General features: G+C 46.8%; 1 protein-coding gene across 1 annotated transcript in view; it reads left to right on the forward strand.

Annotated features, from left to right (window-relative positions):
- Positions 1–27,574, forward strand: part of IQCA1 (IQ motif containing with AAA domain 1) — a 139,726-nt gene that overhangs the window by 85,297 nt on the left and 26,855 nt on the right. Inside the window, exons 11-14 of the mRNA XM_039228605.1 lie at positions 2,373–2,431; positions 5,905–5,987; positions 12,961–13,068; positions 17,374–17,573. Of these exons, the coding sequence (XP_039084536.1) occupies positions 2,373–2,431; positions 5,905–5,987; positions 12,961–13,068; positions 17,374–17,573 (450 nt within the window). The remainder of the gene's footprint in view (positions 1–2,372; positions 2,432–5,904; positions 5,988–12,960; positions 13,069–17,373; positions 17,574–27,574) is intronic.

Here is a 27,574-nt window from a genome sequence, read left to right on the forward strand (position 1 = left end):
ATCAGCCCCTTTTGCAATTCACATCCTGTCCTGGAGCTTTTCATACATCCAGCTATGTGAGTGTCTCGTTCTTCCAGCCCCTTGAGGATGATGCTCTCTTGATCCATCTTCTGTTGACTTCACAGTTTCACAGTTTAACCTTGACTTTTCAGTGTGATGCCTGAATGTCCTTCGTGGCCCTCTTTGAGGATACATCATTGTATAGGTCATTGTCTATAAGTCATTGTCTCATCAGTAGACGCCACTTATTGGTGACACCATTGACTCTGTTAATGTCTTGCATATCTGCATGAAAAAGTGATGCTCTAGGGGCACCTGATTGACTCAGTTGGTTAAGCACCTAACTCTTGATTTCAGCTCAGGTCATGATCCCAAGGTCATGGGATAGAGCCCCGTGTCAGGTTCCATGCTGAGCCTGGAGTCTGCTTATGATTCTTTCTCTCTCTCCCTCTGCCCCTCTCCAGTTCTCTCTCTCTCTCTCTCTCTCTCTCTCTCTCAAATAAAATTTTTAAAAAACAATCAATTCAAAAACGGGCAAAAGACAAGAGGCACTCACCTATGTGAGGAGGAAGCACAGGAAAAGACATTCAGTGCCATCAGTCATTAGGGAAATGCAAATTTAAATCACAATGAGAGATCACCACCCACCCATTAGGATGGCTAAAATAAAAAATAATGGCAACACCAGTTACTGTAAAGGATGGGAAGAAACTAGATCGCTAATACATTATTGGTGGGAATGTGAAATGGTATGGGCACTCTGAAGGCCATTTGCACTTTCTTTGCAAACCAAACTCCTGTGCAACCCAGAAGTGACACTCATGGGCATTTATCCCAGAAAAACAAAGAAACACACACACACGCACACATTTATGGCACCTTGAGTCATAATAACTCAAAACTGAAAACAACAATAAAAAAGAACAATCATTGATACCTACCATGACCTGGCCAAGTTTCCTGAGAATTATAATGAGTAAAAAGCAAAATGATACCAAAAAAATCCAGTCGGTGATTGTGTCGATACAAAATCCTCAAAAGAACAAAATTACGGAAATAGCAGGAGATATTCATGGTTTCTGGAAAAGTGAGTGGGTCAGGGAAAGACATCCTGAGGCCCCTGGTGGAGACAGACATGTTCTGTATCTTGACTGTTCCAATGTCAATACCAGTGTCTTGGTTGTGACCTTGTAAGATAGTTCTAGAAGATGTTACCATTGAGAGAAGCCAGGTGAAGAGCACTCAGGATCCCTGTATTATTTCTCATGACTGCATGGGAATCCACCATTTTCTCAAGATAAAAGTTCTAATTTTTAAAAACCTGAAAAACATGAAATCTAGCTATGTGCAGCCATGTCAGTGGGTCTTGGCAATCATAGTATTGAATGAAAGAAGCCGAACATACGGAATCCATATTGTACGATTACATGTACAAGAACGGGAAACATGAATCCACAGTGAAGTCAGAGGAGCAGCTACCCATAGACTGGAAAGCGGCTTGAGAGATAGGCCAGGGACAAGATGTTCTAGATGTTGAGCCAGGAGGTGTTTATTTGGTTATATGTAAAATTTGAACGCAACAGGTAATCAGCCTGGATGTGGGTATACTTCACTGCACATAAATTATATGTGATAAAAATAATGAACGAATGAATGAGGACATGGACATGCAGGAGGGAAAGATGCTGGGACATTAAGAAAGTGTCCAACATTCAGTCTGCGTGACAGCACGCGCAGGCGGCCCAAGGAGGCCTGCGATGGAAGATGAGCCAGGGAAGGATGAGAGAGCCAGGCTGAAAGGACTTCATGCACCATGCTGGCGAACTTTAGCTTCATCCTGTGGACAAATGGGGAGATACCAGTGGATGCTTCAGACAGAGCAGTGAAGCCATCAGCTCTGTTTGGAAAGATCACATCCCAAGCCCTTCCCTCCAGCTGTCCCAGTGGTCAGAATGCAGAGCCCTCTGGGAACCAGATCTGGGGCCGTATGCTAACAGAGCGGGAGACAGGGTGTCAAAGACCAGCACAGCATGATGGCCTGGGCACGCGGCGCTCTCCTCTGCACATGAGAGCCCACAGGCAGAGAGCCAGAGTGCTGGGCGCCTGCTGGGAATCAGGCCCGTGCAAGTTTCACAATGATGACCTCACTGTCCACCCAGGCAGGGAAATGCCACATAAGCACGCTGGGGGTTCCCAGGCCAAGCCCTACATCCAGGAAAATTTTACAATCACCCGCTCTGTGCACCACAGTTGACACTCCCATCCCGTTCCCCGCCGCCACCACCAAAAAAGGCTTCCCTAGCTAATCACTAGAGCTAATTGGCTCGCTTGTCTTTACTAAATTGGTGGCTTTTTTTTCATTTTTTTTCCAGAAAAAGAAAGGGAACAAAGGGAAAAAAGGGAAGAAGGATAAAGATCTGACAGCTGACAGGTGAGGTGTGCATGAGCGTTGCTGTACTGCACGGCAAGGGGGTCCCCCCAGAGCAGAGCGCAGGGCGCAGCCAAGGACGGCAGCCCGAGCCAGCGTCTCTCTGGGCACACCGGCTTCACCCACCAGGTGCTGGGACCGCTCTGGCCTCCCGCACTAGAACCGAGGCCGGGCCCCATCACTTCTGAGATCGTGCGACTCCTTTAAGTTTTTAAAATTCATGGGGTTCTTAAAGAATTGTTTAAGAAATAGCATCCTGATCCAACTTTTGAGGGAATGCTTAGACTCCTCAGGGGAAAGTCAGCTTCTATGCCCTGCCTTATCCTGGGCTGGGCCCACTGGGCACTTCCTAAACGCTCACTGAAGGAAAGGATGAGGTTTTATCTCATCAAGGGGTATTTCCATTTCCTTGAGCTCCACTGGCCAAACTTTGATACTCATGAATCATTTTATTTTTAAGTTTATTTATTAATTTTTTTTGCGGGGGAGAGAATCCCAAGCAGGCTCTGCACCATCAGCACAGAGCCCCACGGGGGGCTTGATCCCATGAACCGTGAATCATGACCTGGTCTGAAACCAGGAGTCAGATGCTTAGCCCACTGAGCCACCCAGACGCCCCTTCGTGAATCATTTTAAATGCTCGTTTTTTTAAGCTGAAATGGCCGTTCAGTGCTTTAACATTGGAAATAAATAGGACATAGGTTTTCTTTTTTTTTTAATAGTTTATTGTCAAGTTGGTTTCCATGTAACACCCAGTGCTCATCCCCACAAGTGCCCTCCTCCATGCCCATCTCCCCCCTCCCCTTCCCCCACCTCCATCAGCCCTCAGTTTGTTCTCAGCATTCAAGAGTCTCTCATGGTTTGCCTCCCTCCCTCTCCCCCACTATTTTTCCCCTTCTTCTCCCTCATGGTCCTTCGTTAGGTTCCTCCTAATCCTCCTATACGTGCAAACATATGGTATCTGTCATTTTCTGCCTGACTTATTTCACTCAGCATAACACCCTCAAGGTCCATCCATGTTGCTACACATGGCCAGATTTCATTCTTTCTCATTGCCATGTAGTATTCCATCGTATAGATAAACCACATCTTCTTGATCCATTCGTCAGGTGATAGACATTTAGGCTCTTTCCATGTTTTGGCTATAGGACTCAGGTTTTCAGATATTTCCAAAGAATGTAGTGGAATCTAAAAACTAGATAAACAAAACAAATGCAGCAAAACAGAAACAGACTCACTGACACAGGAAACAAGCTAGTGGTCACCGGATGGGGGAGGGCTGGGGAGTCACATAAAACAGATGAAGTGGATCCAGAGGTACAAACTTCCAGTTATAAATAAGCCACATGGACATAACACACAACACAGAGAATACATTGCATTAACTTCGTATGCTGACGGGTGGTACCTCGACTTATCATGGCGACTGTTTTGTAATGTATATAAATATTTAACCACTATGATATGCATATGAAACTAATAAGATAATATATGTCAATTATACTTCACAATTAAATAAACAAATAAAAGTAAAGTTGAATTAAATTAAATCCCTAATAAGTGAATGTCAGAAATCATTTTGAGGGGCGCCTAGGTGGCTCAATCGGTTGAGTGTTCAATTTCGACTCAGATCATGATCTCAAGGTTCGTGAGTTTGAGCCCCACATCCGTTGGGCTCTGTGCGGACAGCATGGATTCTGCCTGGGATCCTCAATCTCCCTCTTTGTCTGCATCTCTCCTCCCCCAAAATAAATAAACATTAAAAAAAAAAAACAAAAGAAATCCTTCTGAAGGAATGCCTTTCTTCCCGTGGGTTTTGTTAACGTGCACCACGTGTTAACGGATACAACTGTTTGGGGTGTTCCCTAGTCCTCCCCTGGGTAGCAGGGACACAGTCCCAAACTCTGCTTGAGAGACCATGAGAAAGGAAGCCAGCTTAGAACCATCCAGAGGGAAGCAGATGCCCCGGCACGTGCCTGGAGCCCTGGCACCAAAGCCCAGAAATAGCCCATCATCTCGTTCCTGGAAGATTTTTCATTTCAATCTTGAAGACCTTGTCCTCTAGACGAGGCCAGTTCTGCCACGACTCCGGAAGACAGCTTCCGTTTCTCTCATAAAGTTAATTTAAACCCAAAACGAACACTTTCACCATATTTAAGGTAGTTTTAAAGTTGAAAATGTTTTTTTATTCCATAACAGTAGTTCGTTTCACCGGAAAGATCGAAATATGGGCTTGTGTTCCAGGCGTCTTAATATATTTTGTTCCGATTTTTTTAGAGAATCTTCTTCAATGTTATGTTGAATATTTTAGGCGTATGTTACATGTTTATATCAAGTAAGTATTCTAGTTAGAAAACTAGTTCGTACCTCCTTGATACAGATCAGGTACTGTTATCCCAAGTCCCATTACAGCCTTAATTCACAGCAGAATTTTAAACACTGTTTTAATTTAAACACTATTTTAAATATATTTGAAAGAGTAAAATTGCAGTCAATCAAAGATCGAAGTCATTAAATTAACATGTATCCCAATGGTATTTGGCTTAAATATAACCGATATTCTTTATCACACTGACCTGGATCATAGAACTAGTTAAATATAGTTATATTTACAATTCTTCATTCTGAAGAAAGACTAGGGTAGAAATAAAGAGTAAAGCTCTAGAAATGAAAATGGAACAGACGAAGCATCTCAAAGGATTGTAGTCAGTATTTAAGCTCGACCTGTCTGAATTCCTAGAAGCCAAGCCCCAGTTAATTTCACTGGGACTTTCACTTATTCAGTGGGATACTGTCTTGATTTTTTTTCTTCAATTAGTCTAAATTACCAGTGTGCTGGCTATATGCCCAAGGCCCCGTTAGAGTAGTGGTTTTGACATCTGTAAACACTATGGAAAAGTATAACATCCTCCTAAAAAATCATCACACACACACACACACACACACACACACACACACACACGTGTTAGACATTTTATCTTTTGGGGTAGAATTAGTTCCCCTATGAGCCTTTGTTCTTTATCAATATTTCTTTTAAACCATTAAGCTATTGGGTTAAAAGGAAGCATCCATTGCACAAAGGATTGATGATCTACGGTGGTTTGCACATGCTAACTGAATATATAATTGTGAGCCCATTGCACTGCTATTATAGGGCAATTTCTAATTCATATTTGTGCCATCACAAAGATTGATGAAAGGGCAGGCTGCAGGAGCTATAGCCGGTCTCAGATGCCCACGGATATAATTCTTATTAATGGAAAACGTCCGATGTACATGTGGGTGAGCGAAAGTATTGTTTTTAAAGTCTAATATGTCCCTAAATTGTAGAAGTGTTTCCAAAAGCCAACTTATTTGCATCAATACAAATGTGCATAGGAATAGATCTGGGGAAAGTTCTCTGCATATGTGATGATGAACAGAAATGCTGACATTACGCGTCTGCTCACAGACTAGCTGGTCTGTTTTGTTACCAGGACCATTGAGTCTCTGTATAAGGAGCTGGTGGAAGAAGGGCTGCTGATCCGGGCTCTGAACGTCAACCTCTCTGATTACATCGGTAAGCTGCACCAAGAATAACGCATATATGGGCCACATATGCCCCCGCCCTGGGTGTTGAGGTCCCAACAGCTGGAAATACGTTTTATTTGTGGGTTTTGCCCCAATCAAAATCTGGCCCAAGGCTTGTAGTGGAGTTTTGTTGGATGGAATGAATTTGAATTCATTCTGTGCTTTGAACTAATACGTCCAGCTCCCCCCCCACCCCACCCCCCCACCCCACCCCACCCCACCCCTGTCACGTGGCAGAGGCAGGTTTTTGAACCTACTGGCAGAGTTCCTCGGGGCAAATTGTCTGGAATAAGCTAAACTGAGGAAATGAATTGTTCATATCTTCACGTTGAAACAAAATGCCCCACAGGATGGCACCCGGAACTTGAACGCACAGTTCTTACGGGAGGAATTCCTTCCAGAAGGGACCACCACACAGGCCGCTGGAAGGAAGGAGGAGGGACATTCTCTGACACCATCTTCAACAAATGTTTTTTCTTAATTTTTAAAAAACAACACGAAGACCTGAAAACACACTTAAATCTTAAAATTCCTTGTAATGCCAGCCCCCTAACACAGGTGTGATTTTCACTTTCCTGTACCTGCCGTGAACTGGGACATTCTCCCACATAACCACGAAAGGATAATGACACTCACACAACTTGGCATCACTATGATGCTGTTACTTAACAAGTAATCAACAACCTCTCCCTTGCCCCCATTGTCCCAATGGTGTCCTTTATAAGATTTTATCTTTCTGAATCCAAAATCCAATCAAGGACCGTGGATGTGGTGTTCATAACTGCTTCATCGCCCCTTTAATCTGGAGCAACTTCCAACCTGACGTCCTTCACGCCACTGACCGTCAGAGTCTGAGCTGTTTTACAGACTGTTTTTCAACAGAAGTGGTTTGATGGTTTCCTCATGACTTGACTCGGGTGAAGCTATTTTTGGTAGGAAGACTGTAGGTGACAGTGTGTCCTCAGAGTTGCACGTGGGGGCACCTGTGTCCCATCACTGGGGGGTGTTACGTTTCATCACTGGCCAAGGCGCTGTTCCCCAGATTTCTCCACTGTCAAGCTTCATGTTCCCCTTTGTTAGTGAACAACCTGTAAGGGGGATCTTTGAGGCTCTGGAGATTCTGTCCCCAACTGGTTTAAAGGTTTTATCAACCCCTGATGATTTTTGCCTGCATCGATTATTGCTAGGGCAGCTGTAAAATGGGGATGTTCTATTCTATCTTCCCTTCTATGTTTAGAAGGTGCCATTCTTCTAGGAAGAAATTTCCTTCCCACCCTTTTTTGAAATTGTCATGGTATCAATGTAAAAACCTGGATTCTCTCTTGTTTATTGAATTATAATCAGTTTCCATCTTATTCATTCTGATGTTATACATTGACCTAGTTTTGGCCCATTGGAACAAGACGGTTGACATTTCCCACTGATCAAAAAGTGATTAATTTAATCCCTTCGAAATAAAACCACATGGGGCACCTGGGTGGCTTAGTCAGGTAAACATTCCACTCTTGATTTCGACTTCCAGTCATGCTCTCACAGTTGGTGGGTTTGAGCCCTGCATCGGGCTCTGCACTGACAGTGCAGACCCTGCTCAACATTCTCTCTGTCTCTCTCCCTCTCTCTCTCTCCCCCTCTCTCTCCCTCTACCCCTCCAGTTCATCCTCTTTCTCAAGATAAGTAAATAAACTTGAAAGAAAGCGGGGGGGGGGGGGGGGGGGGGAGAGAGAGAGGAAGGAAGGAAGGAAGGAAGCTAGCTAGCTTGAGAGAGCATTCATATTCCCTAATAGTATAAGAATTTTACCAGAATATATACTGAAATGTGTATTGGGTTTCTGTTTATTTTATGGTTCTTGTTCAATTACCAAAGGATTTTTTCCTGGATTCCCTTGATCATGTTCTGTTAATTCTGTTAATACAAAAAAAAAAGACATTTTTAACAGAACTCTGTCTCTTTACCTGTGGTTGAGATCTCTGACTTCTTGTCTGCTTTCTCCTGTGACATTGTGTCTTTCTGTCATCACTGAATTTCTAGTGATTAGACAGGCACAAGGTAGAGTCTACAAAAATAACTTAATAGACATATCTCTCATCTTCTTATTGAGTTCCTGTCCCTCCTGGACTTTGCAATGATCTCTCTGTCAGTTTCCAGGCAACACCTTTATGACACCTAAGGCCAAAGTGAATGCAGTCAGACACTTAAGAGTGACCTCAAATGACAGTGACACAGTCTAACAAAATCAGTCGAATCTCAAAAGGGCTTTTTCCATGTTTTCCTTATTTTTTCCCAGTTAAGATCTTTAGCCTGAAAGATGGCAGTGGATGGTCCCAAATCCCTGCATAAAAATAGCAGCCAGAGAGCAAAAACAAAAACCCGCAGACATTTACACCAAAGCAAAGTGAGAGGTCTCCCCTCTGACCCCAAAGTAGGAGCCAACCGGGGACACAGAGCAGAGGAATGTCAAAATACCCGCGGGCACTCGCGGGGATGCACAGAGGGCCAAACCAGAAGGTCTGTACGCGACTCAAAGCAAGCACACCATGATTTTAATTTATATAAAAACAACAGAGGGGGGGCTCTGTGACGTTTGAAAAGCTATGCTGAGCCAAGCACTCCTCTAAAGTAGAGAAATGTTGTCTCACATAAAAGGTCAAAGCCCATGCAAAGTTTCTAGCAAAAAGAAAGAATAAGGAACAAATTAACACCACAAAAAGACATGTCTGAGGGTCTGGGTGGCTTAGTGGGTTAAGTGTCCCCTTCCGCTCAGGCTGTGCGCCTGACAGCTCAGAGCCTGGAGCTGCTTTGGATTCTGTGTCTCCCTCTCTCTGCCCCTCCCCTACTTGTACTCTGTCTCTCTCAAAAATAAATAAACATTAAAAGAAATTTTTTAAAAAAAGAAATGTAAGAGGGGCGCCTGGGTGGCTTAGTCGGTTAAGCGTCCGACTTTCGCTTAGGTCATGATCTCGCGGATCGTGGGTTCGAGCCCCGCGTCGGGCTCTGTGCTGACTGCCAGCTCGGAGCCTGGAGCCTGTTTCGGAGTCTGTGACTCCCTCTCTCTCTGACCCTCCCCTGCTCACGCTGTCTCTCTCTCCTAGAAATAAATAAAAATATTAAAAAAAAAAAAGAAATGTAAGAATACATAGCATGGAATTAGAAAAAATCAGAAGTGAGATGACAAAACTCAAGGAATATTAGAAATGAAGAGAATAAATTATAATGAATACAAAAATGAACAAAGTCACGAAATAAGGGGTGCCTGGGCAGCTCGGTCATTCGAGCGTCCGACTCTTAGCATCAGCTCAGGTCATAATCTTGGGGTCGTGAGATCAAGCCCCACCTAGGGAATCTGCTTAGGATTCTCTCTCTCCCTCGTTCTCTGGCCCTCCCCCACATGTACATATTGTAGGCCTGCACTTTCTCTCTCAAAATAAATAAATAACATTTGTTTAAAGTCCGCAAATATGGCTTTAAGAGAAATAAGATGTGGAAGACAGAAATGCCTCTTCCCCCCACCCCTCGTCCTCTGAAGGAGGTGTGGCCTTTCTGTAATTCTTCTGTGCCTCAGTTTCCACAATTATGAGAGAATTAACGGCAGTTGCCCCGTGAAATCACTGTGAGAATTTCATGAGTTGGGAGAGAGGGCATTTGGGCCATGCTTCGCGCAGAGCTAGCTAGAGTCCTGCCCGTCTCTGGCAGGCTCAAGGGCTGCCATTCGGAGGGCTGGTGACTCCGTGGTATCTCTGTGCCCCCCCCCCACCAGTCCACGTCTCAGAAGCACGAAGCGCTGAGTGGGCAGCCACTGCTTGAGGGCAAGATATAGGGAGAACAAACACAAATTAATACTCCCCTCAATTAAGTTATCCTGTCCCACTCGAGACCAGAGGTAGTGTTTCTCGAACTCGCCTTGGCGCTCAGAACCTGCCCTACGGATGAGAACACCCAACAGCTTCTCCACGGCCCGGCTTAGAAGGTACAACTTAAATATTTACATAGGAGACCCCCCCCCCAGCCCCCACCCCCACCCCCAAAGCTTCGGAGCAGGTGGGAACCCAGCAGGTGCACAATCTTGGCCCGCCTCTGTCACACCACGAAGTCAGCCTGGAGCAGTCTGTCTGCTGACCTCGTTCCGGAAGCTGGGCGGCCTGTGTCCGACATAACAGTTATGAACAAGTCAGTTCCCCTGAATTTTAACCACGTAGGAGGTGCCCCCATCCTTGTCGTTGGGAGATGGTGCCATGTGCAGCCCTGACGGGGGGGGGGGGGAGCAGGACATCCTTGCAGTCGGGGGTGGGGGGACGGCCCAAACACCCACCAGCAGCGTCTGTTCCTCAGCCTCCACCCCTTGCCCCTGAGGAATGTATTTAGGAAGCTAGAATTTCTTAGAAATTACTCTGTTCTTCCTACCCTTTTTTTTTCTAACTTGATTCATTTATTTTGAGAGGGAGAGAGGGGGAGCAAGTGCTCAAGAACAGGGAAGGGGCACAGAGGGAGCGAGGATCTCACGCAGGCTCCGCACGGTCAGTACAGAGCCCAGTGCAGGGCTCGAACTCCCAAACCCTGAGCTCATGACCTGAGCTGAAACCAAGAGTCAGACACTTAACCGACTGAGCTGCCCAGACACCCCTTTCATACCCTTTTTAATGCTGTGTGGGGTAAAATGGAAAGTTTCGAGGCTGATCCCACCTTCAAGATTTTTTTTTATTTATCGTTATTTTTTTTTACTGCTGTTATGCCCATCTTCTCTTCCATTATTTTACTCCTTCCGCACTGGTTTGCTACAGCTGCTGTGACAGCTGTCACAGGCCGAGGGGCCCCAGCAGCAGACACATATCCCCTCACTGTCTGGAGGTCACTAGTGCGATCAGGATGTCATCGGGGCTGCTTCCTCCCAAGGGCACAAGGAGCTGCCGCTTGCTCTGCTGGGACCCCCCACACCCACCCCTCCCCAGCCCCACATCTGTCCTGCTCCTGACCCCCAGCCCTCCCCCTGGCTGCTCCGCCTCCCTCGCCCTCCCTGACCTGATGTGACCTCATCATTTCCTCCCTCATCATGTCCCCGGACGATTTGCTGTGCCTCTGGCGTTCCTTGGCTTCTGCTGCGTCTCCCCACGCCTGCGTCCATCTCCACCGCCCTCCCTGAGTGCACGTCTGTGTGCACAGTTCCCCAGTTTATGCAGGACGCCAGTCATCTGGGACTGGGGCCCCCCTCACGACCTCGCCTTCACCAGTTCATCTGCAACAGCCTTATTTCCAAACGAGGTCACATTCTGAGATACTGGGGATCTGGATTTCAGCATCAGAATTTTAAGGAAACACGATCCCGCCCGTAACACATTCCCTGGGTCTTTTCCATCCACTGTTGTAGGTTTGATTACCCTTGCCCCTGTCTTGTGTCTAACACACCTTTTCATCCACCATTTCCTTCTTCCCTCTCCGGAGAGAGACCTGATACCTGTGCAGGGAATCCTGAAGGTTCTAAGTTCTGCCTGAATAGATGGGCAGGGTTTATGTCTTCCATGCTGGGCAACCACAAAACACGGCGAAACACTTTCGAGATGAGTCTTAACATTTGGCAGGCGGCCGGGGCTGGTGTGTCCTTCGCTCCATCAGAATGAATGATCACTAATTCAATTTAATATGATGCGTCTAAATAAAATCTGTTAGGTTCTAGGAAATATGGTGCATCTGGATAGTAATATGGATTTATTTAAGCAGGAAAATTGGGGTCACTTTCAGATCACCTCTAATGTCATGTTTACAGCAATAAGCACTGGATTTAATGGTGGCTACAGGATCTCTTTCTGCTCTGGTGAAGGTGAAATTAACCACTCTTCTCTTTATTACCTGCTCATTAAAAAGCTCGGGGATCGGAAGCCACAATAGACGCTTTCATTATCGCTCATTCCCTCCACCAATACCCACTGTCCTTGCCAAGCACTGTTTTTCCTGCGGAAGCTTTGAAAGCCTGCCTTCCACAACAAAACCACCATCATTAGCTGGTTTTTAACTCTGATTTTCTTAGCATCGAAAATGCTTGTTTAAAGCTTCTCTCATTTCACATACACGGAAGTGCATTATATTTGACACACAGGTATCACATCCAAAGCTCTGTAAGACCCATACTTCTTATAGAAAGAAAAGATCAGAAAAAAACGATCAAGACACTGTGACTCATGCACTGAATATTTTTCCTTCAGACTCAGGTACAAATCAAGAGAGAACTGCATGAGCATGTAAAGGTCCTTCCTCATGACAAATGGAGACGGGCAAACTAATTTTCCTGGTGACCTTATCCAAATTAGTTAGAAAATAACACTTCAGATTTATGACCAGTTACAATTAAGACCTTTGATGCCTTCTAATTAAACCTGTAAAGATTTATTTCTATTATTATTCCTTTGGTAATCCTTCGAAAATGATAAAAATGTAAATGAATATTGCCCTCCAAAGGAGATGTTTCTATTTATCCTAAATTAGACTCCTAGCCTTCCTTCCAAATGATCGCGTTTTAGTTCAGATGTACACCTGCTCCAGTACAAATTCCACATTGATCTTAAATAATTTACTGGTAAAGTCTGTGCAGATGTTGGACAAAATCGCTTCGCCTATAAATCGAATAAAAACCCATCATATTTTAGTGTACTTTGTATGTCATGCATTTTGGAACTTTGTGCTACTTCACATCTTTAATATTCAAAGATTATCTTTGGAAGTACTAGGAAGTCAGTGTCAGATTCAAGGGAATCCACAGTCACCATAGCCGGGATAGCCGTGTTTACACGACTGGAGCGTTTTTCTCAAGCTTCTGTCTGAAAAAAGAGGTGCTCTTCGTTACGACTCCGTAAGACCATCATGTTTGCTCAGAAACGTTGAACGTGTATTCTGCGTTAGTGCCGCAAGAGCCAAAATGATGCGGCTCGGCCCCGCGCAGCCCCCCATGTCCTGATCCTCTGTTTCTTTCCCCCAGGAGAGTACAGTTACTTGGGGACCACTCTTCGCCAAGTGTCCATAGAGCCCATGCCTTCCCTCCTGGATGTCAGACAGCTCATCGCCTTGTACGGGATCTTGCCTCTAGGTAAAGACTCCACTTTTCTTAGAAGCAGGGGCACACTGCTTGCGGGCGCTGGCAGTATCTTCCTGGCTGAACTCTTCCTACTGAGAATTCTGAGTGAGGGTCGCTCTGTTGCACATCCCAGACAGCACGGGGGTGGGGGTGGGGGTGCCCAGGGAACACTCGCCTGCACTGCTATGGAGTGCTGCTTGACATTCTGGGCTGAAAGTCCTGTCATCCGGAGAGATGATAACCAAAGCCAGCACCTGCAATTAAAATTAATCAAATTAGACAAAGGGCTAACGTTAGGCTTGCCTTTTATACACAGGCTTCCGTTACTAGGTCCTTAACAAAGCCGGCCTTTCATGAGTCAGGGAAAGTGAATTTCATGGATCTGAAGGATCAAGGCTCTGCCAGTTTTCACTGATGTCGGCTCCAACCGCTAAATAGGACTCGATCGCGATTGTTCAGACCAACGGACCAGAGTTCTGCGGTGTGTGGGCAGGTGCAGAAAGTCAGCAGAGATAGCTGCTCTCATTAGCTGTTATTATTTTATGACTTTTTTATGTGCATGGCCTGAGTCATCTGGGGCAGAGGTAAGAACCCCAGCCAAGCTTTGCTCTGGTGACAATTCTGAAATAGAAGCCATGTTTCATTTAACTAGTTTTTAAATGGTATGAGAGGAGCACCTAGGTGGCTCAGTCAGTTGAGCGTCCAACTCTTGATTTCGGCTCAGGTCATGATCTCACGGTTCAGGAGATTGAGCCCAGGAGTTGGGCTCCGAGCTGAGCATGGGGTCTGCTTAAGATTCTCTCTCTCTTTCTCTCTCTCTCTCCTGCTGTCTCCTGCCCCTCCCCCATGTATTTTCTCTCTAAAAAAAGTTTTTTTAATAAATAAATCAATGGTATGGGAATAGTTTAGGCACTTATAATATTATTCCATTTTGACTTAAATGTACTGGCAAGAAATAACTCATTCTTCAATGAGAAGTAATAAATGGTAGGGGCGCCTGGGGGGCTCAGTCAGTTAAGCGTCCAGCTTCGGCTCAGTTCATGATCTCACTGTTCGTGAGTTCAAGCCCCACGTGGGGCTCTGTGCTGACAGCTCAGAGCCCGGAGCCTGCTTCGGATTCTGTGTCTCCCTCTCTCTGTCCCTCCCCCGCTTGTACTATCTCTCTCTCAAAAAATGAATAAATGTTAAAAAAATTAAAAAGAAAATAAAGTAGTATATGGAATTGGAGGAGCCAACCTAAATTTCACACATATAAAATTTATGTCATAAATAAGCGTATATACTTTAGGGTCAGTGTCATTTGGGGTCAATAAAAAAATATGCAGTATTTACGAGGCCCACGCAAATCTCATGATGAGCCCTCAGCCTCCATCACGTGACTGAAGGGCTGGAGAGCAGAGAGTGCCAAGAACCTGCATGTTTCTTTCAACGGGACTCCTAACAAATGAGGGGAGGTATGTTTGAGCCGTGGCTCGAGGACAGAGGTGACAGAGGTCGCTTGCCAGGTGGCGCAAAGGCATCAGAAGAAAGATGCTCAGGAAGCGTCCCACCCGAGCCCCCCTTTGTCAAAGAGGGGGCTGGAGTCCCCACAGGCCGCCAACCTCCCCAGGCCCCAGATCGGGCTGGCGCTTGTTGTCATGACCCGCACGCCAGTGTGCGTGTGTATGTGTGTGTATGCAAGACACAAACAGGCCAGACAGGCAAGTTCGCTCACAGATCTGCCTTCCAGTGCTTCATTTAAATGTCACAGACCTGAAATAGCTTCCAGTTTCAAGAAGGAATGTGTCTGTTGGCCCTGGTGGTCAGGTCACCACAGCCGGGACTGGTCAATACGGCCACCCTGCAGAGGGCCCTGAGGACCCACGGTGAGGCGCCTCTGCACGCCTGGCCCCCAGGGCCTCCGCCAGTGACCCCGGGGCGAGGTGTGAGCTTTCCAAGCCCCTTGGGCAGATGAGGGAGTTCCCAGGATGCAGCTGGCCACCACTCACCCACTCACCCTCCCAGAAATATTACTGTCCCTCAGAACACAGAGGGAGGAGAGGAAGAGGGGAGGGCGCCCCTGGAGCAGAAACATCATTTTACACACGTTTCAGTCCCCGCGTTTGCAGCTGAGTGAGCCTTTCCAGGTGCCGAGGAACTTTCTCAGGGTCCAGGGTAGGGAGTGAGCCTTTCCGGGGTGCCGAGGAACTTTCTCAGGGTCCAGGGTAGGCAGTGACAGGGCTGGGTTTAGGAAGGACACGGACCACTGGCCAACTTGTGATTCTTGAATCCTCCGAGTGCTGGAAAGGGTGAATGCACAGAAGCCTGGACTCTTAGTGATTCTGCGTTTTTTTTTTTTAACTGCTATTAAAAGACCATATAAGCAACGAAGAGCCGTGAACACCGAGGCAGGTGTGCCTGCCCGTCTGATGGGCTGTCCAGGGATCAGCCCCACGTGCAGAGGCCTCCCCTGACCACTGCCTTCCCTTCTCTGAGTGACCCTGGTGACCACCCTCTTCCTTCCAGAAAGTCACTTCCCTGGAGTAAACAGCACACGTTCTCCTGGGTCTCCCCGTCCCTGTGGCTTCCCTCCTGCTGCCCCCTCCTCAGAGTCTGTCCTCCCCCACCCCTCCCAGGACCTTTCCCTGCTCCCTGGCTTCACCAGCCACTTTCCAGGAACCCTCTACGGCTGGCGTCAGGCCCCAGGCCCTGCCCCTGCCCCGTGGCTAGTAAGAACTATGTGCCACTTCCCAGTACCTGCCCGACTTCCCACTCCGGGCCTACAGTCACGGGGCCTCTGTCACCTGGCTTCTTCTCACGTGTCCCCATATCTACACGGTCCAGCTCTGCCCCTTCCGAGGCCGCCCTCTCCCGGAAGTCAGACCTGAGCCCCCCATCCCCCGAGGTGGAATTAAGCTCTTCTCTGGACCCTCTGTGGCTTACATGGATCTCAGCACTATTTGCCTCCCTTTCTGGCTGCCTCCACCGAGGTTTAGCTCCCGTCCTGGCCATAACCCTCTGCAACAAGCTATGACTCCCCCACATGGGACCCCCACCGGCCCCAGCCAGGGCCATGAAGGGAGCAGCCCCCAAGACCAGGGACTGAACGGACCACTCCATGAATTGCGTCTCTCTCTATCATGACAAACAGTATCTCCTTTATCATATTATGTTACCATATCCCCCACTGACCACCGATAAAGCATGCCTATGTGATTGCATTTTATTCTTTTTTTTTTTTTTTTTGAGAGAGAGAGAGAGAGAACATGAACTGGGGAGGGGGAGAGAGAGGAAGACAGAGGACACAAAGCAGGCTCTGAGCTGTCAGTACAGAGCCCGATGTGAGGCTGGAACTCAGGAACCGATTGAGATCATGACCTGAGCCAAAGTCAGACACTCAACTGACTGAGCCCCCCACGCACCCCTGTAATTGCATTTTAAACAGAACTTGCTCAAAACTGGGTTCCAAGTTTATGTTAGGTAACCATAAAAAACGTTTCTGGTTACTTGGTGAATTCCCTATATCTTTTCAATGACACATGGAGGGGAAGAAAGGCACAATCATAGTTGCAACATGGGTCTATTTACAGCTGATCAGAAAGTGCCCAGTAGTTGACCAAAGCAAAGTCACATGATATGGGATGTTTTGATCACAGTCATTCCGTTCCTGGTATAAATCACTTAGCGCCAATGTGCTCTCTGCGTGTGTTCAGAACGATAGAAGATGCTCAAACCCAAGTCCCGCTCTGGCCCGGAGGAGGCGGACAGTGTGGGGGCTTCTGATGCCTTGCAGAGAACTCGGGTCACTTCACCAACCAGTGTCAGGCTGATGCTGCCCCTGCTGCAGGCGGGAACCCCAGGCAGAATGACGAAGTTCCCCCTCCCCAACCCTTCTGAGAATCGCTAATGAACATTCTCAGCCTTCCTTACCGGCCGTGCGTCCACATTCTTTTCCCTAAGCTTTCAAAGAATGTAGCACCACTGCTGACAAGCAGAGAAATCCACACACACACACACACACACACACATACCCTAAAAAAATGCTAGAGGTGAGTTATTGCAGGAATATCCTTTAAAATGATGAGTTGGGGGGGGCTGGAATTCTAGGGTGAGGGGCAGCAGAGAAGCAATGTATGGAGACCCTCTGGCTCCTCCTCGAGCCCTGACAGACAAATCAAAGGTATCACAGCCTAAGACGGAAGGGGGCCTCCGGGAAGAAATCCTCCAGACATGTTCTTCCCTGTTGCGGAATCCAAGGTCACACGGTGGCAGAGCAGCCTTGAGGGTCTAAGAGGCACTTACGTGGGATTTTAGAGCCTATGCCTCTGACTTTTTTAGGTTCGGCAGCAGTGCATGAGAGCGCCCCTTTGGTGAAATCCCTGCTGCTGGCGGGGCCATCTGGGGTAGGGAAGAAAATGCTGGTCCATGCCATCTGCACCGAAACAGGGGCCAACCTCTTCAACTTGTCTGCAACCAACATTGCCGGGAAATACCCCGGCAAAAGCGGCCTCCAGATGATGCTGCATGTGGTCTTCAAGGTATTTCTTGCATTTCTCGGTTTCTGATGCTCCTCCCTTGTTCGAATCACATTTTCAGACCCTGCAGTTAATTCCTGCAAGCTCGCGAGCATGGACCCTCGCAGACGATTTCCTCAGTCTGACTCGCACACCTCTTCTAAACTCCCCCGGTGCGTCGTCCTGTAAAGTACTTCATCCCTGCATTTGGCTGGGCCTCCGATGGGTAGAAACCGCAGCTTCCTTTGCATAAACACCCTACGGTGCCATCCAGGCCAGCCCCCGCCTGCCCCCGCCTGCCCCCGGTGGCCTTCCTGAAATGCCCGTATGCGTCGCTGTAATTGAAAGCCACAATTTCTGTTTCCAGCCCGTTCAATAACGGCATCAGTCATTCACATTTTGGGGGGATTCTTCCACACGTGGCCTGAACTGCCAGGGTGTGGTTCCTTGGGCACATCCACGCATCACACAGGTGATAAGAAGGAAGCTGCAGGAGCATTTACCCCATTGATAATGGGGGTGGGGGGTAAATATTCCATGATATCTGGCTGAGGATAGGGTTTCCTAAAAGATCCATATACCAGCCAGCTCCCTGATCTTAGACGAGTTCTGCACCTCCCCCGGTCTCTGTCTTATATCCTCAAAATGAACCAGTCAAACCAAACGGTACTGAAGTGTTCTGTCAGCCCTAAAAGCAATGAGTCTCTGATATCATTTAGATATGAGTTATGGTGGTAAGAGTTGATAGGTAGGTAGGTGATAGGTAGGTGATGGATGGATGGATAGATAGATAGATAGATAGATAGATAGATAGATAGATAGACAGATATAAAATATGCATATAAACAGACAAGGATTAGCAGGTTTTCAAACATTGTGATACAGAATATTTCTATTTAATTTTAAAGATTCAGGAGCTCCTGGGTGGCTCAATCGGTTAGTGTCTGGCTTCAGCTCAGGTCATGATCTCTCAGTTCATGATGTCAAGCCCCACGACGGGCTCTGTGCTGACAGCTCAGAGCCTGGAGCCTGCTTTGGATTCTGTGTCTCCCTCTCTCTCTGACCCTCCCCTGCTCGTGCTCTGTCTCTTTCAAAAATAAACAAACATTTTTAAAAAATTTTTTTAGAAACTTCACAGGATTTCACTTTTATTTCGTTGAGTGCCTCAAGGTTAACTTTATGCTGTTCAATTCACTCGTAGTTACTAGAATGCCAGACAAGCCAGCTTTAGCTATGTGACACGGACACATTGTCCCATGCAGCACGGACGACCCCATACCTGGGGAAGCATCATGCTGACTGCCAGAGTGAGAACGTGGTGGTGGTGGCATCTTGTTCCCTTTACCACATGGCCCCTACCACTCAGTCGGGTCAGAACATGTCCCATTCTCCTTTTCTCCCCTACTTGTACTGCAGAAATTCGTGGAGAGAGAATTGTCCAGAGCTGGGACACGGGAGAGGAAGAAGGGGGGTGGGAAGGGAGACCACTAAAGGGTTGAATAGGGCACCTCATTCGGACCAGCTGTCTCCCCTCTTTGTGTTGTATGTTGGATCATCACCATGGCCTTGGGAGGAGTCCATCAGCACCCCATTTATCAATAAAGAAACTGAGGCCCTGAGAGGTTTAGTAACTTGCTTGAGGCCACCGAGTCATGGGGCCGAGCTGGGGTCACCTAGGTCCTTCTCTCCTTTGCCCTCCGGCACCATTTTTATCAAGGTCAAAATTATATATGGTGAAATGCACAGACTTTAATACATCTTAAGTGCAAGCTTTGGAAAATGTGCACAACTCCGTGGCCACCGTTTTCATGGACCTTTAGTCCTTGTATAATTTCTTTTTTGAAATATCTGTTCAAGATATTTGCCTGCTTGGCCCTACACGGGGCTTGTGATTTGCAAGAGTTCTTTATATGTTCCAGATACAGGTTCTTTGCCAGACACACATATTTCCTCTCATTCTGTGACTTGCGTGTTCATTTTTTACTTTTTTGTTGTTTACGTGTCCTATCAGTTACTGACATAGGGTGTTACCACCTCCCGCCATGATCCTGGAAATCTGTATTTCTCCTTTCTGTTCTGTCGGTTTGTGCCTCACGGACGTTGAAGCGCTGCTAGGAGATGTGTCCACATTTAGGATTGGTATGTGACCTCCTGTTTGGTTATTTTATCATTATGAAATGTCTCGTTTTGTCTCTGGCAATACTTCTTGCTGAAGGCTACCTGGCCTGATACTAATAGAGCCACATCAGCTTTCTTGATGACTCTCGCATTTTCAATGTCTTTATAGTTAAAGTGCATTTCTTGGGGACAGCACATGGTTGAGTCTTGCTTTCTTATTCAATCTGACAACATATGCCATTTAATTGGAGCCTCCCCTCCGTTTACATTAAATGCCGTTATTCAGACAGTTGTGTTGGGTCCGCCATTTTGCTGGCTGTTCTGCATTGCCCCATTTCTTTTCATTCTTCTGTTTGTCCTTTCCCACCTTTTGGGCTAACTCAGTACTTTTTATTACTTTATTTAGATTCCTCTAACGTCTTTTTAGCGATTCCTCTTTCTTATTTTGTAGGTACCGATCTGTGGATTACAATAGTATTTTCAACTTAGCGCAGTGGACACAGAATTCATCTTGTACTATTTTACCTAAAATGTGAGAAAAACAGAATCCATTTATTATCCTTTATCTTTTGTGTTTTTATCATATATTGTACATGTAGAAGTGTTATAAACACCACAAAAGAGTGGTATTATTTTTGTACTAAGTAGTCATTTGTCTTTTAAAGAAACTAGGTGGGAGGAATTAAGTACTTCACACTCATCCACATATTTACTATTCTCAGTAAATATGAGTATTCCCCACTCCCTCTCACCAATCCAGGCTCCCATCTGCCGTCATTTCCCCTTCGGCTGAAGGACTTCTTTAGTATGTTTTTCAGTACAGGTCTGCTGGCAACAAATATTTTTTAGCTTTCATTTGATTATTTTTTTTTTCTAGGAGAGAGAGAGAGACAGCGTGAGCAGGGGAGGGTCAGAGAGAGAGGGAGACACAGACTCTGAAACAGGCTCCAGGCTCTGAGCTGACAGTCAGCACAGAGCCCGACGCAGGGCTCGAACCCACGAACCGTGAGATCATGACCGAAGCGAAAGTTGGTCGCTTAACCGACTAAGCCACCCAGGCGCCCCACATTTGATTAATTTTTAAATATTTATTTATTTTTGAGACAGAGAGAATCCCAAGCAGGCTCTGAGCTGTCAGTGCAGAGCCTGACACAGGGCTCAAACCCGCAAACTGTGAGATTGTGACCTGAGCCCAAGTTGGACGCTTAATCGACTGAGCCACCCAGGCGCCCCATCAGTTATAGAATTTAAATTTGCTTATTTTTACAGTTTTTATTTCTCTCTTGCAATTCTCCATCTGTTCAAGATGACAATCATTTCCTTTAAGTCTTCAAACTTAAGAGTTGGCTTACAAATTCTTACAGATTTTAAGAGTCTACAAGTTCCAATATCAGAGCATCTTGGAGTTTCTGTTTGACTTTTTTCCTTGACTGTGTGTCACATTTTCCTGTTTCTTCACATATTTAGTAATTTTCTCTGCATGTTAGACATTGTGGGTGATATGCTGTTAACATGCTGGGCTTTGAACTCTGACAGGCTTGAGCTTGCAGAGGTTTTGGTTTCCATTTTGCGACTGTGGGTCTATTTGGATTTTTGCCCTTAGTCTAAGGTGAATCTCTAAGTCCTAGAACATCATCTTCACTTTAATGAACCTTAAATGGAAAGCCTGAGGTGTATAACAAGCACCTTTAACCTGGCACAGGCTAAGGTATCTGCTTAGTAATTTTTCAGCTGTTGCTCTCCACTGAGCTCAGAATCCTCCAGCATGCAGGCACATTTCTGAGGTTAGCCAAGGATTTGAACACGGGTTGGAAGTTAAAGCCCAGCAGCCTGGCTTGTGGCCGCCTGTCCTTACCCACCAAGCTCTAAACACCTAGTGCTTCAGTGGAAAAGTAAAAGAAACCTATTCTCTTTCCCACTCCCCTAAAAACACGTACTTTCATTCACCCTAAACACCTAATTGTGTTGATATTGTCAAGTCACAGGCAGAAGCACATAAATATTAAAATATTGGCATTTCATAAGCGTCCTGTTTTACCACTTCTCTATACGTTAACTCCTGCAAGCCTCACAACAATCTCATGAGGTAGACACTAGCTATCATGATCCCCATCTTACTGAGGTGAAAACTGAGGCACAAAGCATTTCAGTAATTTTCCTGGGTCGCAGTGCTGCAATGTGAGCATCCAGGTGTGATAATTGCATTATTCTTTTTTTTTAATATTTTTTATTTATTTCTGAGAGAGAGAGAGAGAGAGAGAGAAACAGCATGAACAGGGGAGGGGCAGAGAGAGAGGGAGACATAGAATCGGAAGCAGCTCCAGGCTCCGAGCTGTCAGCACAGAGCCCGACGCGGGGCTCGAACCCACAAACCGTGTGATCATGACCTGAGCCGAGGTCGGACGCTTAACCGACTGAGCCTCCCAGGCGCCCCGATAATTGCATTATTCTACCTCTCACTGAAGTAGGGCTAAAGGACGCCTCTTCTCCCTCCTGCCACATGGCTCACCTGCTCCTGGTACGACCCCAGGACAGAGCCAATGACATGATCGTGATGTTTTCTCTCTCAAGAAAGTATTTCTTCTGCTACCTAAAAGTTGCCTTGATATCAGGCAAGCTATCTCTGCATTTATTAAAATCATTGCGAGCTGATGTTATGGAGGCCACAAAATACCGAATGTCCAATTATCAAAATGTGGCACGGCGTATTTCTCCACCTAGTCCACTCCGTGTCACACGGTGCCTGACGCACACCTGGTGAAGCCTCACCTTTACTGTGTGTGTCACTGATTACTGAAAGACACAGAGGTCTCCAGAGTGGCAGTCATTCAATTAAAACTCGTGCGCGGTGAGGCCACCGTGTCCTGGCATGGCAGACAGAGCGGCTACCTGCATTGCAAAGAGGCACTTGGTTCTCATTAACCAAAGAGGCGGGAAATTATACCCGTGCGGGAAAATCCAGGGCGGGAAGCCATGGCGCATTCCAGTGTGACGTGAGGCGTAGACTGGGCTGTGGCTGGCACTCGGCAGGATACGGCTCTTCTGCATTTGCTGGAGAAGGTGAAATAACAGAAGGGCCCGTTACTTATCGTGTCTCCTTATATAGAATTCCCATCCCTGAATTAGCTTCTAGAAGCTCAAGGAAGCCGATCATAACTACACTCTGGCTGTTGGCACTTTGGGCTCCTTCCACCACTCTGCACCCGTGAAAACTCTGCAAACACGTCTGTGGTTTGTTGCGTGGGCACAAATTCCTATCCGTTTGGTTAGCATTATTTTTGGAGGTCTCCTTTGTTTTACACAGTCTTTCTAATAGACTAACAGCTTGGATAACTAAATTCCTTGATGAGTTGATTGTACAAGCGAGCCACTTATCTGAAGTTCCCTCTTATCCTAAAGCTATATGCGGAAAAGAATATACATCAGTTTAACAGGGAAATATTAGAAGTGTATCTAACAATTAAGAAATGTGATAAATGGGGGCACCTAAGTGGCTCAGTCAGTTAAGCATCTGACTCATGGTTTGGGCTCAGGTCATGATCCCAGGGTTGTGGGATCAAGCCCTGTGTCAGGCTCCACATTGAGTATGGAATCTGCTTAAGATTCTCTCTCTCTCTCTCTCCCTCTGCCCCTCTCCCCTGCTTGCACTCTCTCTCTCAAAAAGAAAGAAAGAAATGTGATAAACAATTACTATTTAGTACATTTTTCACGGACCAAAGAACTTACCGAGGCAAGGCAGCAGCCTCCTCGGGTCTTTATAATCAGGGGATGGAGAAGCAGGAAAGTCTCCACTGGCCCGGGGCCTGGCACGTGCTAAGGTATTTTACACACACTTTCACTTTTACTGGCACTAGTCCCTGACGGAACAGGAATTAAAGTCTCCATTCTACAGACCAAAAAATAAAACAACAAAAGAACAACAACAACAAAAAAAAAACGAAGCTCAGAGTGCTTAATTTGACCCAAAATACAGAAGAACAAATAGTCTGGCATCTGGATGGAAGCCCACGACTGACTCCAGCACTGTCACGTGGCCCCCGTCTGGCCTCCGGGAGAGGGAAGCCTCCGCCATCGTGCCCAGCCTGGGGCAGCCATGCCCTCCCAGTGACCCAAGGGCAGGGGCATTCCTGGGACAGAGGGTCAGCTGGGAACGTTGCAGCGTGAGCAGGTGAGGAGCTGGAAGCTATCGCACGCACACTGCTGGCACCCCGAGAGGATCCCCCTTGGCCAGCACCCCTGCTCCCCGCCCTCTAGACTTCCCATGACAAGGCCAAGCAGAGGTCGGCAGAGCCGGGAAGGCCATCCAGGCAGAGGACTCCTTGTCTGGTGCTCTGGGTCTTGGAGGAGATACCTTCTCTGCCGTGTGGTCCTTGAGCCCTCCCTGTCCTCCAGTGAGGGCCCCACGCGGAGGGAGGCCGCCCCCCACACGCCATCTAGACCACGTGGCCCACGCTGGCCTGCAAGTCTGGACAAAAAGAAGCCGTGATGCTGTTCGTGCTTTGGCACCACCCACCAGGGGCTCCTCGTTGGGCTCACAGCCAGCAGCCTGTGGCCGCATGCCAGGGGACCTCGCCCAGATGTGCGGGCGTAAACAGCTGGTCCAGGAGTCAGGCAACGGAGAGCGCAGGCAGTTCCGTTTCTATAGCTCGTGGAAGCTTATACGCCTCCCGGTGAATAATGCAAACAAAGACACAGTTGCTATTCTGGGACGATTTCTTCTAAAACACACAGGTATATAATAAATGTAATAAATATGGGAGTGTCACCCTCATAAGGTGAAATTCAATACAGATAAAGCAGACCTGACACCTGACCCCCAAAAGCAGAGTTGCTCACGGGAGAGAAGGGGAGGAGGGGGGGAGGCAGAGGAGGAGAGAAGGGAGAGGAACAGAATCTAGGAGCTCCGGTACAGCACCAGGTATGAAAATCAAGGAAGGGAGGGGCTGGTGACCTTGATCTTGAATGGCGAGGTCACCTTACACTGTGCTGTGGAGACAGTTTCAGGCTGAGGAGTGGAGTACACATGCATATCAAAGCCTTTTTTTTTCCAGCATGAACTTTACATTTTACAGCAGTTTTAAGTTCACAGCAAAATTGAGCAGAAGCTGCAGAGCGTCCCCACATCGCCACGGAAGGGGGGCCCCAGACCACAGATGCCCCAAGCACTGTCTGTCAGTCAGGGACGTGGAGGCATCTGTGGGCTGTAAACCACCATAAATCTAGGGTCCATCTGCACTTGTTCTGTGGCTAATGGGGACGGGCTGCAACCAGGGTCAATCCACAGGCATTAAAGAATTGTTAGCCAATTTGGAAACACTTAAAGCAAGGAAGGCCTTGAATGTGGTTAAACCGTGCCGCATTTTAGTGGAAGTTGAGGATGGCTTTGCACATAGCCATTAACCCTTGTGCTGCCCAAAGCTGGCTCAGTCAGTGCAGTTTGGCATGAGGCCCTTAGCCCCAGCGTGGATGGGGTGAGCAGAAAAGGATCCAGATGGAATCCCAGGTGACTTGTAAGCCTGACACCTGTCACCATTCAGACACCTTCCCTCTGACTACAGCCTGATAATCAGCAGTAGCATCGACGTGTTCCTGTTGCTGCCACTGACCTGACTCCACCCACGACACCTGCCATAGTCTATCAACTGTGCCTGCATCCCAGCTTCTCCTGGTCTTCTCTTCTGCCTCAGTTTACCTTCCTTTTCATACAAGGCCAGCCCAGCTGGGCTCCTGACTCTTTAGTACACCTTGGCTCTGCTTTTGAGTATCATTTACAGTGTATCCCAGCTAACACCCAGTGAGGACTTGAAGTAATTTCTGCCATCTCATAAAAGATTGTAATGCAAGGAAATTGAGATTTTAAATATTATTTTTAAATAGTAGAAATACAGAACAAAATGTCTTCGCATTTTAAGTGTTTAAACAGAATCCAAGTGACCACAGACTCGGAATGTGAGCCTCCCCCTCTCCCTGAGTAACTCACGACTATCCAACTCCTCCCTAGCAAGGCAGCAGCTCGCTGGTGGCTGCCTGCCTGTGCCCAGCAAGTCTCATTCAGAGACACTATACACTCTCCACCATGTCTCTCGGTTCCCAAGCATTCCTGCATCCCACCACTGAGCTTGATACATCACAGATGCTCAGCAAATAGGCCTGGGAAGGGTGGATGCATAGATGGATTGATGGATGGATGGATGGATGGAAGAAAGGAAAGGTGGGTGGGTGAGTGAGCAGATGGATGGATGGTGGATGAGTGGATGGATGGGAGACTAGATGGTAGGAAGGAAGGGTAGATGGATAGGTAGCTAGATAGATGGATGATGGGTACATAGATGGATGGTGAGTAGAGGGGTGGTTAGATGAATGGATGGTAGGTATGTAGATGGATGGTGGGGGGTAAATGGATGAATAGATAGAAAAAAAGAAGATAGGGTGGGTAGGTGGGTGTGTAGGTAGATGGATAATAGGGGGAAGGATGGATGGATGGTGGGTGTTTTCAGTTTGGTAAACTGAGATTCAACCACTGAAAAAAGTAAGCTGGCTTTTCGTCCATTTCTCTCAAGCAAGCAAAATAGGACGCTTTCAGAGAGAACTTTAAAGGCTTCCAGGAGTCATTTGGGCAAATCATATTAGTAATTCAAGCGTGCCAAACACAAACAAGTTTTCACGGTGGAGCCACTATACCTAACCCAAGAGAAATTCTGATGGAGAATGTTTGATAGCGTTTCTTTAGAGATTAAAAACTATCAAAGCCATAAAACTCACATGGAAGGAGTCTTAATTGTTTGATAGAACTTCCCCGAATTTGAAAAAGCACACACTGATGGAAATTCGTCTTCATTCTAATCTGACACGTAACTGAAAACCTATAGTTATATTTGATGGGACTGAAGAGCCCCCTACTGGCCGCTGAAGTCAACTATCCTGTGACAACTTCTGAAAAGTTCAATTATGAATTAATTACATCTAATTGCCCATGACCTCAAACTATCTGTGGGTAATTTAAGTGAAGGCTTATCATTGCTAAATGAAAATTAAAAAAGCAAAGGACACCATTTTTCATTAACAAATTGGCAGAGAGTTTTTTATTGTTAATACTCGTTAAGGAGAGGAGTGTGGAAAAACAAATTCACTTATCGACAGCTGAAGAAAGTGCAAGCAGAGAATCTCTGTGAGGGCAGGTTGACACAGTGGCCAGAAAAAAGAATAACATAAGCCCTGAGGTCCAACCGCCGCGGGTCTGGCCTCGATCTAAGGGAATGACCCGTCACGGGCCCCCAAAGCTCATCGAAGCGCTGTTTGATTTCGTGAGAAGGCAGAAACCTTCCAAATGTTCAAACTCAGAAGGTTAGATCAATAAATTATGGGACATCACGCTAAAATGATATTGGAGAAATAAATTTCATGCTGCATAAACCAGAATGTAAAGCAGCGTATAAGGAACGATCTCATTTTGGCAAATCTGGGTGTCGAAGATGGTCTGTAAAGACGGGAAATGTTTGACAATTCACTCGTATGGAGGAAGCAAAGGGTGTTGCTTATGTGTCTGAATACGTATTCTGAAAATTGTGCTCATGAGTACTGCTTGACATGTACATGACAATAAGGAAGGGCCAAATTTCCAGGAATTTCCATGTTTTCGAAGCTTGGCCCATCGCCTTTTGTGTCTGTGAACGTCCCTTGTCTCACGGATGCCCAGCCTGGGCCAGCAGCCATTCTTCCCTCCCGCTCCCTGGGGAAGGACGGCAGCCGCTCTCCCTCCAAGGTCATCCTCTGCTGACCTCCCTCCCATCCCACACTGCCTCAGATCTCCGGGCTCCCCACGCTTCTAAAAGAACGCTCCCTGCCTCAGTTTCTGACTCTTTCACCCTTCAGCCCCATCACCTGGCTTCTGTCCCCTCCACACCCCA

The sequence above is a fragment of the Hyaena hyaena genome, unplaced genomic scaffold (genome assembly GCF_003009895.1).
Source record: "Hyaena hyaena isolate Hyena2069 unplaced genomic scaffold, ASM300989v1 scaffold_31, whole genome shotgun sequence".
In the NCBI taxonomy this organism is placed as follows: domain Eukaryota; kingdom Metazoa; phylum Chordata; class Mammalia; order Carnivora; family Hyaenidae; genus Hyaena; species Hyaena hyaena.